Here is a 13,527-nt window from a genome sequence, read left to right on the forward strand (position 1 = left end):
TATCTCTGCTTTCTACCTCTCTCTCTCTTCACACGTGCACCGGTCCAAACAGCTCGGAATGGCGGCGCAGTGGCTGGAGGGGAAGAGAGAAAACGCTTAAAGCACGATGGAGCAAGAGCGTGCTTTGTGTTTCGCTTCTCTCTTTGTTGTGTAAAGCAAGGTTGTCTGCGCATGCCTGTATTGATACGGCTAGCTCATTTCATTCTGTATACAGGCAAGCGAACGGTGTTAAGTGCTGTGTTATAGGCCTACATTCCGATATTAGTTATGGAATTGGACGCAGAGAAATTAATTTTGCTGGTTGGATTAAGACCTGCTATTTTTGATTATTCAATGAAGGAACATCGGAACCAAACAATTACGGACATGTTGTGGGAAGAAATAGCGAACGAAATGAATGCCTCGGGTAAGTTCTTTCATTAAATTTCCTTCATGAACAAAAATGAATTATTGTATATGTTAAATTATTGCAATATTTTAGAATTAAGCAAAAGTAAAGAAGCTTTTAGTTTGATGTCACTGCTAACGTGACTGCATTCTAGGGATATCCAGTTGAATATGCAATCCGTATCACATGCACTAATACTCTGGTGTAGGGGGTAACGTGCCTTTCTCCCGCCTGGAGGACTCGGATTCGATTTCCTCCCCGTCCAAGGATTTTAATTCTGGACAGAAGGTGGAACGAGTTCACTTAGCCTCATGAGACCAAATGAGGAACTGCCTGATAGAGAAGCAGCGGATCCGGTCACAAAAGCCAAACAATACATCTGAGAATCTCGTTACGCTGACCACGTAGAACTCCAATGTCTGCTGATCATCTCGCTAGGCATCAGTTGCCTTGGAAGGCCAAGGCTTTAGTTTTTCGAACTAGAAATCTTAACAGTCCAATAATTTGATTTCCTGAGGAAATAGTTTACTTCTTTAACCTGAACTTAACCACCTCCGTGAGGTAGGGGTAGCGTGCCTGCCTCTTATTCCGAGGCTCCGAGTTCAATTCCCGATCGGTCAAGGGAATTTAATATTGGTATATGAACTGCAATTGGATTCGTTTAGTCTCGAAAGACCAACTGTGTAGTGTCTGATGAGAGAAAGCCGAGCAATGTGGCTGAGGATGTTACCACGTTGACCATGGACATTCCGTGATCTATAGGCCATCTGGCTAGGCCTCTAGTCATCTTGGCAGGCCAAGGTTCCAGAGGCAGATGGGCCGCCACCTGAACCTGAAAATCCGTTCATTGTAACCTCTCTGGGTTTAAAATAGACGTCCTTTGAGTTGGTCATGAGACTAAGACATTGAATGCTTTGTAGGATTATCTCAAAGGTCTCGCCTACAAAACAGTGATCGGTCTGGAAGAGGCACTTGTAGCAAGATGAAAAAAACAGCTTGTAATACCGTCAGGAACGTGCTGTGAGTTATAAAACAGGTGTCGAATCCGAAGTGCGGCGAACAGTTCCTAGTTGATATTAAGTAAATCGGTGTGGTGCGCCTCTTTTCAGGAGGTGACTTGCACCTACTATTTTAACCACATGCCGGCAATCACTCCTGTCATTCTTAGATCTCTGGTAGTGCCGGGAATCGAGCTCGCTCCTTTAAAAATGGCAGCTAAGACTGTAAACCGTTCCACTGCGAAGGCGGAGAGTGAGGTTTATGAGAGAATCCCTGTAAGGTTTTCAAATGGATTTGGTATAATTAAGAGTTTTTGAGTGAGATATCGGTATATTTTGCTTTTCGTTTTACATTTTGACGTAGAATACGTCTTTCGTTTCGTACGTGTACCGTTCTCCCACGTAGAATTTCGAGTGTCACACGGAAATGTGTCTTACGCTAACTTCGGCTTCATAACTTTGCAACTGGTTAATATACGGCTAAAAAGGTGAAGGACAAAATATTCTTTGAAGTTAGTTTTAGTAATTGGTGACGTCAGTTCGGGTGGTGGAGACGTCTGCCATTTTGTGTTTAAATCAAGATTCTCGCCAAGCAGTAAAATTAGAATATCTCGTGACTCCTTAGTGCTAGAATGGTGCAAATGGTATCGATACATTTGCCTCCCATAATTCTATCTTACTAGCTACCATTGGTCACCATGACCTCGATCTAACTAGAACAGAACTTACTGTAAATGCATTCAGGTGGTTAGAGGGAAATCTGAGGAATCCAGAAAGCCCGAGAAGTCTGCAGCAGAACATATCCGAAAGTATCGGCAGTGCAGGAAAGAGGAGGCGTCAGCGTAGCGGGATGTACAACCGAGCACGTTTGTACTGTTACATCCAGTTCGATCTACTTAATTTCTGTCAGAAATACGTATTCTAAGCCAGAAATCTTGCCTCCAACACAGCCTATCCGTTTAAAAATCTTTATCAGTTAATACAATACATACATAACAAAGCATCGCATTAATTTACGTACGAATTCGCGAACTGAAGAATAGGAACACCCCCATCCCTTAAATTTTACTTGAATCATTTTCTAAAATAATTCTTAAAAAATTTCGTTGTGAAATATCTACGTGAAAAATAGATGTGTCCGCCTTTGTGGTGTAGTGGTTAGTGTGATTAGCTGCCACCCCCGGATGCTCGAGTCCGATCCCCGGCTCTGCCACGAAAATTTGAAAAGTGGTACGAGGGCTGGAATGAGGTCCACTCAGCCTCAGGAGGTCAGCTGAGTAGAGAAAGGTTCGATTCCCTCCTCAGCCACCCTCGAAGTGGTTTTCCGTAGTTTCCCACTACTCCTCCAGGCAAATGACGGCATGGTACCTAACATAAGGCCACGCCGCTTCCTTCCCTCTTCGTTGTCTATCCCTTCCAATCTTCCCATCCCCCCACAAGGCCCCTGATCCGCATAGCAGGTGAGGCCGCCTGGGCGAGGTACTGGTCTTCCTTCCCAGTTGTATCTCCCCGACCCAAAGTCTCATGTTCCAGGATACTGCCCTTGAGGTGGTATAGGTGAGATCCCTCGCTGAGTCGGAGAGAAAAACCAACCCTGCAGGGTAAACGGATTAAGAGGAAGAGAAAGAAACAAAGATATATAAATAGAAACAATATTGATAATCATTCATTAATCTTTATGATATTTTGATTAGGACTATAATATAGACCTATTCAAGGTTGCATAATAAAGTACTGATGATGATGATGATGAAGATGATGATGATGATTGTTGTTGTTTAAAGGGGCCTAACATCGAGGTCATCGGCCCCTAATAAATAAAAATAAAGTACTCTTTCAGCCTTCAAGACTATGGCTTTTTCCCTGTAAGGCCACACCATCAAGGGATTTCCTAGAATATCAAAACGAACAGGTACCGTTATTTCTGTCGAAGTAACAAAGCTTTATTCCGTTTTTAGTTTCTCTTCACATAAAAAAATATTGGAATAAAATTTCAAGCTCGATATTTTCCAGTTTCCCAGTTATCGCAAAATGAGTTACTTTCGCCTTAAACTGGCCTTATCCCTTTAATTCGCAAAACAAAATCACTGTTTTCTTAACCAGAATCGTATGATTCGTTAAGATGTCTCAGAATTTTCCCAAATATATATTTTGTCGCGTTTATCATCAATGCGAAAAAATCGTGCCTCTAGCCAACTCCCATGCAAATTTCGCAGGCTCTATTGGAATGAGGGGTGAAGCTTCCTCTATTCCTAACTTGGGGCCAACGACCTAGATGTTAGGCCCCTTAACACAGCAACAATCATCATCATCATCATCATCATCAACATTTCCGGCTCCATGGCTGAATGGTTAGCGTGCTACCCTTTGGTCCACGAGGTCCTGGGTTCGATTCTCAGCCACTTCGGGGATTTTAACCTTCGTTCATTCATTCCGATGGCTCAAAGGCTAGGTGTGTGTGCCGCTCTCATCATGAGAATTCATCATAAATAGGGTCCCATCTTCACAGACTTGCAGGTCGCCTGTAAGGAGTCAACTCGAAAGACCTGCACCACGCCCCTCCGGAGACCACGCGCCATTATTATTATTATTATTATTATTATTATTATTATTATTATTATTATTATTATTATTATTATTATTATTATTATTATTATTATTATTATTATCAGCAGCATTCTTAACTTGGGCATTAAGTGGTTAGTTGTATGCCCGACTGCATTTACCTCGAGGAATTGACCCGATGCTAATTATGTAGGAAGTTAATTGAACCCCAGGGCCTGTCAACAAGTGGGTGTATGTTTCATGGCCAGGAACTGATCACACGTCCTTCACCAACCCCAACTAAGCATGCATTCAGGTTTGTAAATACCAAATGGGATGTTGCTGCCCAAAGGTAACCTAATGATATGTTGTTATTCTGATAATTTCAAAATGTGTATTGTCGTCGCAGACCAGGCGGTGTAAGACCTGTTTGTGGACAATGCCGACCGGCCGCGCTGCTAAGCGCTGTTGTCTCGTTTACTTTCTCCACCAAAGGGTAACTCATTAATGTGCACAAGACTAACGCACACGGTTTGTATTACATCATGCAGTTTTACACTTAACTGCTTTACACTTCGTCATTGTCATCGGTGACACCAGTAGCGGCAATTGGGAATTAAAAGTGGGAGGGCAAAAAATAAAGTGTGCAGGCAACATTAAGAACCCGGGTTAGTGGAATATAGCGTGCGGGGAGGGGGGTATATGCATGCAAACTGTAAAATGATTTATTAACTTATTTTTTGAATACTTGTTTCCTCAAAAATATGCAGAAGAATTTTCTTAATCTGAGCAGGACTATGAACGTCTAAATTATTTCTTTTCACAAAACGAAGCATATCATCTTTCCTGGTAGACGTAGTGGATACCTTAATTTCCAGTCCAGGATAGTAGCTTGCATTATCTAGGCTAGGGCCTCTCAGGGTGCATGCACCAGTGCATTGCACTGTGCAAAAGACGACTTCGCTTGGTTGACCAGAGTGCAGACCCCCACTCCTCGATTTGGAGCATTAGCGCTGTCTCTTTCTTTCCCCACGCCTGTCTCCCTCTTCCTCACTTGCTCCGTAGCGCTCCAAATCCGAGCCGTGTTGGGCTGAGCTTAGCCGAGTAGCCCAGAGACGAAGCGTTGGTACTAGCCGAGCCGAGTGGGACCGATGCACTGTGCACAGGAACTCTGCGCCTCAGTTTGCACGCGTGAGATTTTGAGCGTTTATAAACTTCCCAACGTATCACGTCCGAAGTCAAACCGTCTATTTTTCCAAACCTACAATTTTTATAGCGTTGTTATACACTGACTGACAGAGCAAATGCAACACCAAGAAGGAGTGGTCAGAACTTTATGCCAATTGCAGGGTAGACTGACGTCACTGAGGTATGCTCATGATGTGAAATGCGCCGCTGTGCTGCGCACGTAGCGAACGATAAATGGGACACGGCGTTGGCGAATGGCCCACTTCGTACCGTGATTTCTCAGCCGACAGTCATTGTAGAACGTGTTGTCGTGTGCCACAGGACACGTGTATAGCTAAGAATGCCAGGCCGCCGTCAACGGAGGCATTTCCAGCAGACAGACGACTTTACGAGGGGTATGGTGATCGGGCTGAGAAGGGCAGGTTGGTCGCTTCGTCAAATCGCAGCCGATACCCATAGGGATGTGTCCACGGTGCAGCGCCTGTGGCGAAGATGGTTGGCGCAGGGACATGTGGCACGTGCGAGTGGTCCAGGCGCAGCCCGAGTGACGTCAGCACGCGAGGATCGGCCCATCCGCCGCCAAGCGGTGGCAGCCCCTCACGCCACGTCAACCGCCATTCTTCAGCATGTGCAAGACACCCTGGCTGTTCCAATATCGACCAGAACAATTTCCCGTCGATTGGTTGAAGGAGGCCTGCACTCCCGGCGTCCGCTCAGAAGACTACCATTGACTCCACAGCATAGACGTGCACGCCTGGCATGGTGCCGGGCTAGAGCGACTTGGATGAGGGAATGGCGGAACGTCGTGTTCTCCGATGAGTCACGCTTCTGTTCTGTCAGTGATAGTCACCGCAGACGAGTGTGGCGTCGGCGTGGAGAAAGGTCAAATCCGGCAGTAACTGTGGAGCGCCCTACCGCTAGACAACGCGGCATCATGGTTTGGGGCGCTCTTGCGTATGATTCCACGTCACCTCTAGTGCGTATTCAAGGCACGTTAAATGCCCACCGCTACGTGCAGCATGTGCTGCGGCCGGTGGCACTCCCGTACCTTCAGGGGCTGCCCAATGCTCTGTTTCAGCAGGATAATGCCCGCCCACACACTGCTCGCATCTCCCAACAGGCTCTACGAGGTGTACAGATGCTTCCGTGGCCAGCGTACTCTCCGGATCTCTCACCAAGCGAACACGTGCGGGATCTCATTGGACGCCGTTTGCAAACTCTGCCCCAGCCTCGTACGGACGACCAACTGTGGCAAATTGTTGACAGAGAATGGAGAACCATCCCTCAGGACACCATCCGCACTCTTATTGACTCTGCACCTCGACGTGTTTCTGCGTGCATCGCCGCTCGCGGTGGTCCTACATCCTACTGAGTCGATGCCGTGCGCATTGTGTAACCTGCATATCGGTTTGAAAAAAACATCAATTATTCGTCCGTGCCGTCTCTGTTTTTTTCCCCAACTTTCATCCCTTTCGAACCACTCCTTCTTGGTGTTGCATTTGCTCTGTCAGTCAGTGTACTTTAATAGGCTACGCGTATGAATTGTTTCTCTTACAGTAGGCCTACTTGTATTGAAGGTACAATAAAATGAAAGGAGGTAACAACAATTAATCACTTTGTAAGATTTTACACTTAAACTTCCTGAAAAAATGAGTTCTTTTCGTTTTATAGCAGTAATATAGTCTACATGAGCGGCACAGTATTCATGACGAAACTTTTAATAATTACTGCATTAAAAGTATTGTAGATTTTTAAACTTATAAATTTGGCTTGGATAATACGGCGCCTCGATTAATCGAAACTCGGACAACCAGTTTCTAATAATATTCATATTCTTCAGTTGAAGCTTCCACGACCATTCTGTCATGTCTATATTTTTTTAAAAAAATGTGCGTAAGGGACACACTGCAGGGAAACTTCACGTTTAGCGATGACTTTGTTCTGCTTCCTCAGAAATGAACCGCGATCCACGGCATAAACAAAATGAATAGCATATCTAATATTGAAATGAATTAATTTATTCATTCATTAACACATTCGCTCAATAATTCGTAGTGGATTGGAACCCTCTGTGGGTGGGAGTGGTAGAATGCATCCACTGAATCCCCTGTCTGTCGTAAGAGGCGACTGAAAGGGGTACCAGATGATCTCAAATTGGGAGCGTGGGTTGGAAACCATGGTTTCCCAAGCTAAGTCTGGCATTGTATTAGATGGGTTTGTATTACATATTTTTACTTCCAACCATAGTACATCACCATCGGTATCTGGTAATAAAGAGACTGAGCAATTACTATCCCCCTAAATCTATAGCTAACAATCTACTACATCTACTCTGTAGCATCCGACACATGCGCGGATAGCGAGCACCACATGTAAGATGCTACCGCGCATGTGTCGGATGCTACAGAGTAGATGTAGTAGATAGCTATAGAGTCTGGCATTGCTTCCACTTACTTGTGCTAGCTCTTCCAGCTTTTATCTTTCCTGTCCGACATATCTTTGTTAACTCTTGTCCTTTTCCAACTTGTGATGCTAGAGCGTCTTTCATTTTCACGCCCTTCGTGGTCCTGAATTTCCTTTGCCGATATCTTTCTTCTTCAAAGTATCGGACTTCTTCCTTTTCCCTTCCGATGACAGCAGTGTTAAGAGAGGATGGTTGCCCAGGTGCACTTCCTCTTAAAACAGTAATCACTACCACGACGGTGCCTTGGACTGCTGCCCATAGGTGGCCTGCAGATGTTAAGAGTACCACATGAAAACTGTGACGACATCCTCAACCATATTGTTTGGCATAATAATACTCAATCTGAGGATATTAGGTCGCGTAGCCTAATGTTAAATAATCTGCTGATGCGTTTCGATCCTGCGACCAGGATCGTCTTCAGAGCAACAACAAAGCATTTATTGGCAACTGCCACTCCATAGTAACCAGATTTAAGATACAAGAGACCCTGTTAGAAATGTAGTTCATTCCAGGGCCTCCAGAGTCTAGGAGAAAGATGTTGACGAGATAACTATGGAGGGTAGCCATGATCAACTCAGTACATATATCGTATAGGCAATGAAAATTGCTGAACACTGAAACAATTTTAACAAAGGTGACGCCCCCCACCCCCACCCAATCACCGCTACTGCGGAAAAAACCAAAAGCTTATTATCTACAATTACGGGCCGTGAAGGTATCAAACTAAACAAAAACAATATTGCGATCTATGCCTTGTGAACTTCCTTGAAAAGTCTTTACGAATTTTTCTTACGATAAGGTAGAAGAAATTACCGAAAGGAATTCTATAAAACAACTTCATGTTGATCTTTTCATAAAATGTTGACGCACTTAGTTCGAAAACACCTATCTCCACCTTTTCCAGAAAGAAGCCCGGTTTGTTGAATAAGGAAATTTCAATTTTTTGCACTTCATTCGAAAGTTATCAAAGTCGTCCATACTGAAAAGGAAAATCATGGGTGCACTTCAGGTTGTTTCTTTGGTAACATCGGTGCATATATTACTGATGCGTACACGTTCTAATGAAAGAAGAACGTTGAATAGAAATTATTCACACATCTTAGTCCTCTAAATGTGTCCGACCAACGTCCTGAGGTCGTCAGGTAAGACACAATGTTGTTCATTGCTGGGGATACAAGTGCTGTGTGACGTCAACACACCTTCTACATAGGCAGGCTCGCAACCAGAGTGTGTAGGATTTTTGAAATGGTAAACCAATTTATTAGTTTGGAATTCACACAAGACTGTTGGACCCATGAATTATGGTCACCAATGAGTTTTGTCGTGCTAAACTCCTAGTTTACTTCTTCTTCTTTTTATCATCATCATCATCATCATCATCATCATCATTATAATCTTCTTCTTCTTTCCCACCATAGTGGGATCACAGGTAAGCTCTAAGGAGCAAATGTTGAGTTGGCCCATTTTTGCGGCCGGTTTTCCCTCCTGACGCCAGCCGTATGTGAAGTGATATATTCACTATCGCCATTTTCAAGACTTCTGCATAAAGTTGGTGTTTTGATTTAGATGCCTCATTTCTCCTTATTCCATAACTATATACGATATTTTCATTTCATTCCATCAGCAAGCTTCTCACTGGTTTCTTCTTTGACTTGTACATAGCCAATGCAAGGGTATTGATTTTGGACGATTTTTTCGATCCAGCTGATACCCCATGAAAGGGTATTTGGTATGGGCGATGAAAATACTTCGTCAAATTTAATGGCAATTGGTGTAATATCCTTTTCATTGCCGTAACATTTCTTTCACGTTCCATGTCTCTCTTTCTCAATTTATATTTTAATTAGTACCTCCCATAATTGTTTACAACTACAAGGCATAATTAATGGAAATTGTTATACAGTGCCCAGACCAAGCTGAAAATATTAAATCACTCAACCAGACCTTCCTGCCATCCTGAAGAAAAACAAATTTGCCCTTCAAATGACACACCTTTCCACTGAAAAACATACGTAGATATCCACACACGTATCACCACCATACCCTACTCCCACAGGCTCCTGAGGCACCAAAAGCACTGACAGAAAACCCAATCACGCCTCAGGAGCCCAGAATACTATTCATACCACTATAATAATAGATAACTTGTCGGAGTAAAGAATGCCTAGCAAACGTGACCATCTCGCTCGTTGTCCAGTTCTATAACTGCCTAAAATTTAACCACCCCGTGGCCTTATGCCTGAAAGTCATCCGCTGCTACAGATCGTATGATATCTTAACGCCACACCGACTGTAAGATGTCAAGGCACCAGACGACGTGTGCTAACCGCCATAACAAGGGCGCCGCGGCGTTTCGGGCTGCCCTTCTGTTATAGAGACAATCAAAATGTCATATACAAATGCACAGAAACACACACACAGCCATGCTCACACTTCAGCCTCCCTATATCCGCCCCCCCCCCCATTGTACCCAACATGGAAACGCAGATTCAGCTGCTACAGACCTACAACATCCACCTAAATTTAACGCTCTAGCACTGGGATTGAGGAAGAAGCCTGTGGTGAATTAACGTGCTGCTACACATGCTGCTTTTCTGATATGCAAATTAACCACAGTGCTCAGTAAAGTCTTCTGTTCAAAAGTCATTATTTTCGAACATCCTCTTCAAGATCATAACTCATCCATTAAATGAACGCAACACATTATGTGTCAGCCATGACTTGATCAGAGGTGCACATAAACCCACCAATCGTAACAAACTTAATTTAAAATCTCTACAACATCTTCACCCTCAACATTTTGTAACGTCATGGAAAAAGTTAACAGTCCTCACAAAATTCCCCCTCGTATTAACTTCATTCGCTAAAAGTGAATACGAACACCCCAAAAGAAAGTTGTGATCTCTACGTTTTATGTCTTAACATTAGCAGTTATACTTTCACAACAGTTAACTTCAAATTTTTCAAATTCCGAATAAGTCTTAGGACTTCAAACCAAGGTCATAAATTACTTCATTCCTTCTTTTTTTCTTTTCAGTTGCTGAATGCAAGTCGAAATGGAATATACTTCGAAACTCCTACGCAAGGTATTTGCGGGAATCAAGAAAATCATCGCCCAGTGTTTCCGGGATTTGTAAAAGGAAGAAGTGGTATCTAGCAGACAGCATGGCTTTCCTGCAAAATTTCATTGGCCATCACAAGAAAATAGGAAATTTCTCCAGTGGATTGGACGAAGATGAACAAACGGGCAGTTTAACACCTGATGAGGAATCTAGTGCCGAAATATTTAAGACCGAAAGAACCCCTCATTTTATGAACACCTTCGGCCCTGAGAAACATAACTTAACTCCTTCTGATATGGTCACAACATCTATGATGGACATCTCAAGACAAGTCTCTCTAAATGATGAAAGGAAAGAGCAAGATAATACTCAGTTGCTCTTCTTCAAGAGTATAATACCAGACGTGGAGAAACTTACGGCAAAGAATCAAAGAAAATTTAAAATCAAGGTTATGTCCTTATTGAACGATTTACTGGATGAACAGGAAGATGCAAGCAGTAGGTTACAGCCGTCTCCCGCATATCTGGAGCAGAATATGCAGATACCGTCTCCTCGTGAAGAGAAATACTCAAGAATATTGCTGAATGAGTAAATTATGGAGGAGACAGTCGATGATGGACGTGTTAATTACACTTCTGGAAAACGTACGAGCAATTGTGTAATAATTCTGTGTACTGTACTCCACTTAGAACTTCCTGAAGCTTCCTCCCGGCAAGCATGCGTAACATGCAGTGTTTCCCATTCTATTTATCCCACAGAATGTTTATGAGGTGATTTGAAACAAAAGTTGCAATAAACAGTCTATATATATAAAATAAGAGTTTTGTCTGTACATTGCTCAGAATTTGAAAATAATGGTATTTCTGTATCGGTCATGTCCATAGTAACAAGAAAATGCAGTTTTTACTTTTCCGTAATTTATGTCTGTCTGTCTGTCTGTCTGTCTGTCTGTCTGTCTGTCTGTCTGTCTGTCTGTCTGTCTGTCTGTCTGTCTGTCTGTCTGTCTGTCTGTCTGTCTGTCTGTATGTATGTATGTATGTATGTATGTACACGCATCACGAGAAAACGGCTGAAGAGAATTTAATAAAAATCGGTATGTAGAGTCGGGGGGTGAGCAGCTACAATCTAGGCTGTAAATTATTTTATTCGCGCTAAGTGAAATGGTAGTTTAGGGGAAGGCCTGAAATTCAATTCCCAAATATTTATATTATTAGTGGTCATATCGATAAATACTACAGAACTAAAGTTATGTAGAATTAAATTTCTGATCATTTACGTCTTATGTATTTTTACCGTACCGGCTATGATAACAGAGATATTCATGAATTTGAATTTTTGTTGCCGAGTCCATATCAACGCCGAGCCCCGACAAAATGGGTAAACAGAATTTAATGAAAATCGGTATATAAAGTCGGGGAATAAGAAACTACAGTTTAAGCTATAAACAATGTTATTCACCCTGGGTGAAATGGTAGTTTAGGGGAAGGCACATAAAAATTTTTAAATACCTATGTTCTTGGTCCTATGGAAAAGTACTACATAATAAAAGTTATAGAGAATATAATTTCCGATCATTTATGTTTTATTCAGTTTTACCGTACCGACTATGATGAGAGTGGTATTTCAGAACTAGAAGACAATTAATAATGTGACTGTCTACAATATCGAAAGCGCGTAACATAGATCAACAATAACATTATACTGACCGTTGTTTGTTGTAATGTTCTTTGTCTCTTATGCTGACATTCAACTCCAATAGATGGGATTACTGCTGCGTACCGAGTATAACAGCCTAACTGAATATTGGCGGGAAATAGTTGAGGAGTTAGATAACTTTCTTCTTTAGCATGCCAGTCCTCTGGTTCATACATTTTTTGATACTGCTAGTACGTAACACACTGGTTCATCATAGTATGCCAGCTATTCGATACCTACTCTGACGCGCTGTTTTGAATGAGCAGTATGCGCACTTAAGTCGGAGGCTCAGTTAGTAGTAGTAGTATGAACTGGTCTGGAATTACAATTTATCCCTATTCCAAATTATAGTACCAGAATTCACTAAATAACTCAAAATTCAACCATGAAAAGAGCCGTTTCTTAGGAAAAGCTTCTTCCTCGTCACTTTCATTAAATCTACATTAATTTTATTCCAAATTAGCAGCGAAGATGTGGTTTCTTCTCTGGCTTGGGGAAAAAATTGCCTCCACGTCAGATAGTTCCTTCCCCTGCCAGTATAGTGAACTGAAATTTTCCGACTCATCGGGTACTCCCAGGTAGCCGATAAGTAAACGGGCATAGTTCTTGCCCTGGGACTATCCACTATTTGAACATACACACACACACACACACATACACACACACACACACACACACACACACACACACAACCGCCGAAAAAAAGGACGACAATTGTTCACGGATCACGGATGTCTGCGTCTTGGTCATTCCAGCTCTGTAGCTTTGGACTGTTAGTTCGGCAGCATAGTACTGTTCGTTAAAAGTGAAAGAATGTGTGGATTTTCATTTGATCGAGTATTTCATATGAAGGCATTGCTCTTAATCGCGCCATTCCTACCGACGTCATTGTAATGACCCATGTTCATTTCAGTTGGGAAAACCTCTAAGAGAGTCTTTCTGAGAATCTACAAAGGCAGGCGGAGAGTGAGTGTCTGCCATTATAATGAAAACTCCCCAACAGCCTAACTGAATATTGGCGGGAAATAGCTGAGGAGTTAGATAACTTTCTTCTTTAGCATGCCAATCCTCTGGTTCATACATTTTCTGATACTGCTGGTACGTAACACATTGGTTTATCATAGTATGCCAACTATTCGATAACTACTCTGACGCGCTGTTTTGAATGAGCAGTGTGCGCACTTAAGT

The 13,527-nt window shown here is 42.7% G+C and overlaps 1 protein-coding gene across 1 annotated transcript; it reads left to right on the forward strand.

Moving 5' to 3' along the window:
- Positions 1-220: 220 nt before the first annotated feature.
- Positions 221-11,519, forward strand: LOC137501875 (uncharacterized). Its single transcript, XM_068229002.1, has 2 exons — positions 221-406; positions 10,620-11,519. The coding sequence occupies exons 1-2, from the start codon at positions 268-270 to the stop codon at positions 11,234-11,236; spliced, it is 756 nt and encodes a 251-aa protein (XP_068085103.1). The 5' UTR covers positions 221-267; the 3' UTR covers positions 11,237-11,519.
- Positions 11,520-13,527: the final 2,008 nt, after the last annotated feature.

This window comes from Anabrus simplex, chromosome 8 (assembly GCF_040414725.1).
Source record: "Anabrus simplex isolate iqAnaSimp1 chromosome 8, ASM4041472v1, whole genome shotgun sequence".
Taxonomy (NCBI): domain Eukaryota; kingdom Metazoa; phylum Arthropoda; class Insecta; order Orthoptera; family Tettigoniidae; genus Anabrus; species Anabrus simplex.

Bases quoted from the DNA above. Each gene is read 5' to 3' on its own strand.
- LOC137501875 (XM_068229002.1), top strand. From the start codon at position 268: ATGGAATTGGACGCAGAGAAATTAATTTTGCTGGTTGGATTAAGACCT. The intron at 407-10,619 runs GTAAGTTCTTTC...TTTTCTTTTCAG, and splicing joins GAACGAAATGAATGCCTCGG to TTGCTGAATGCAAGTCGAAA.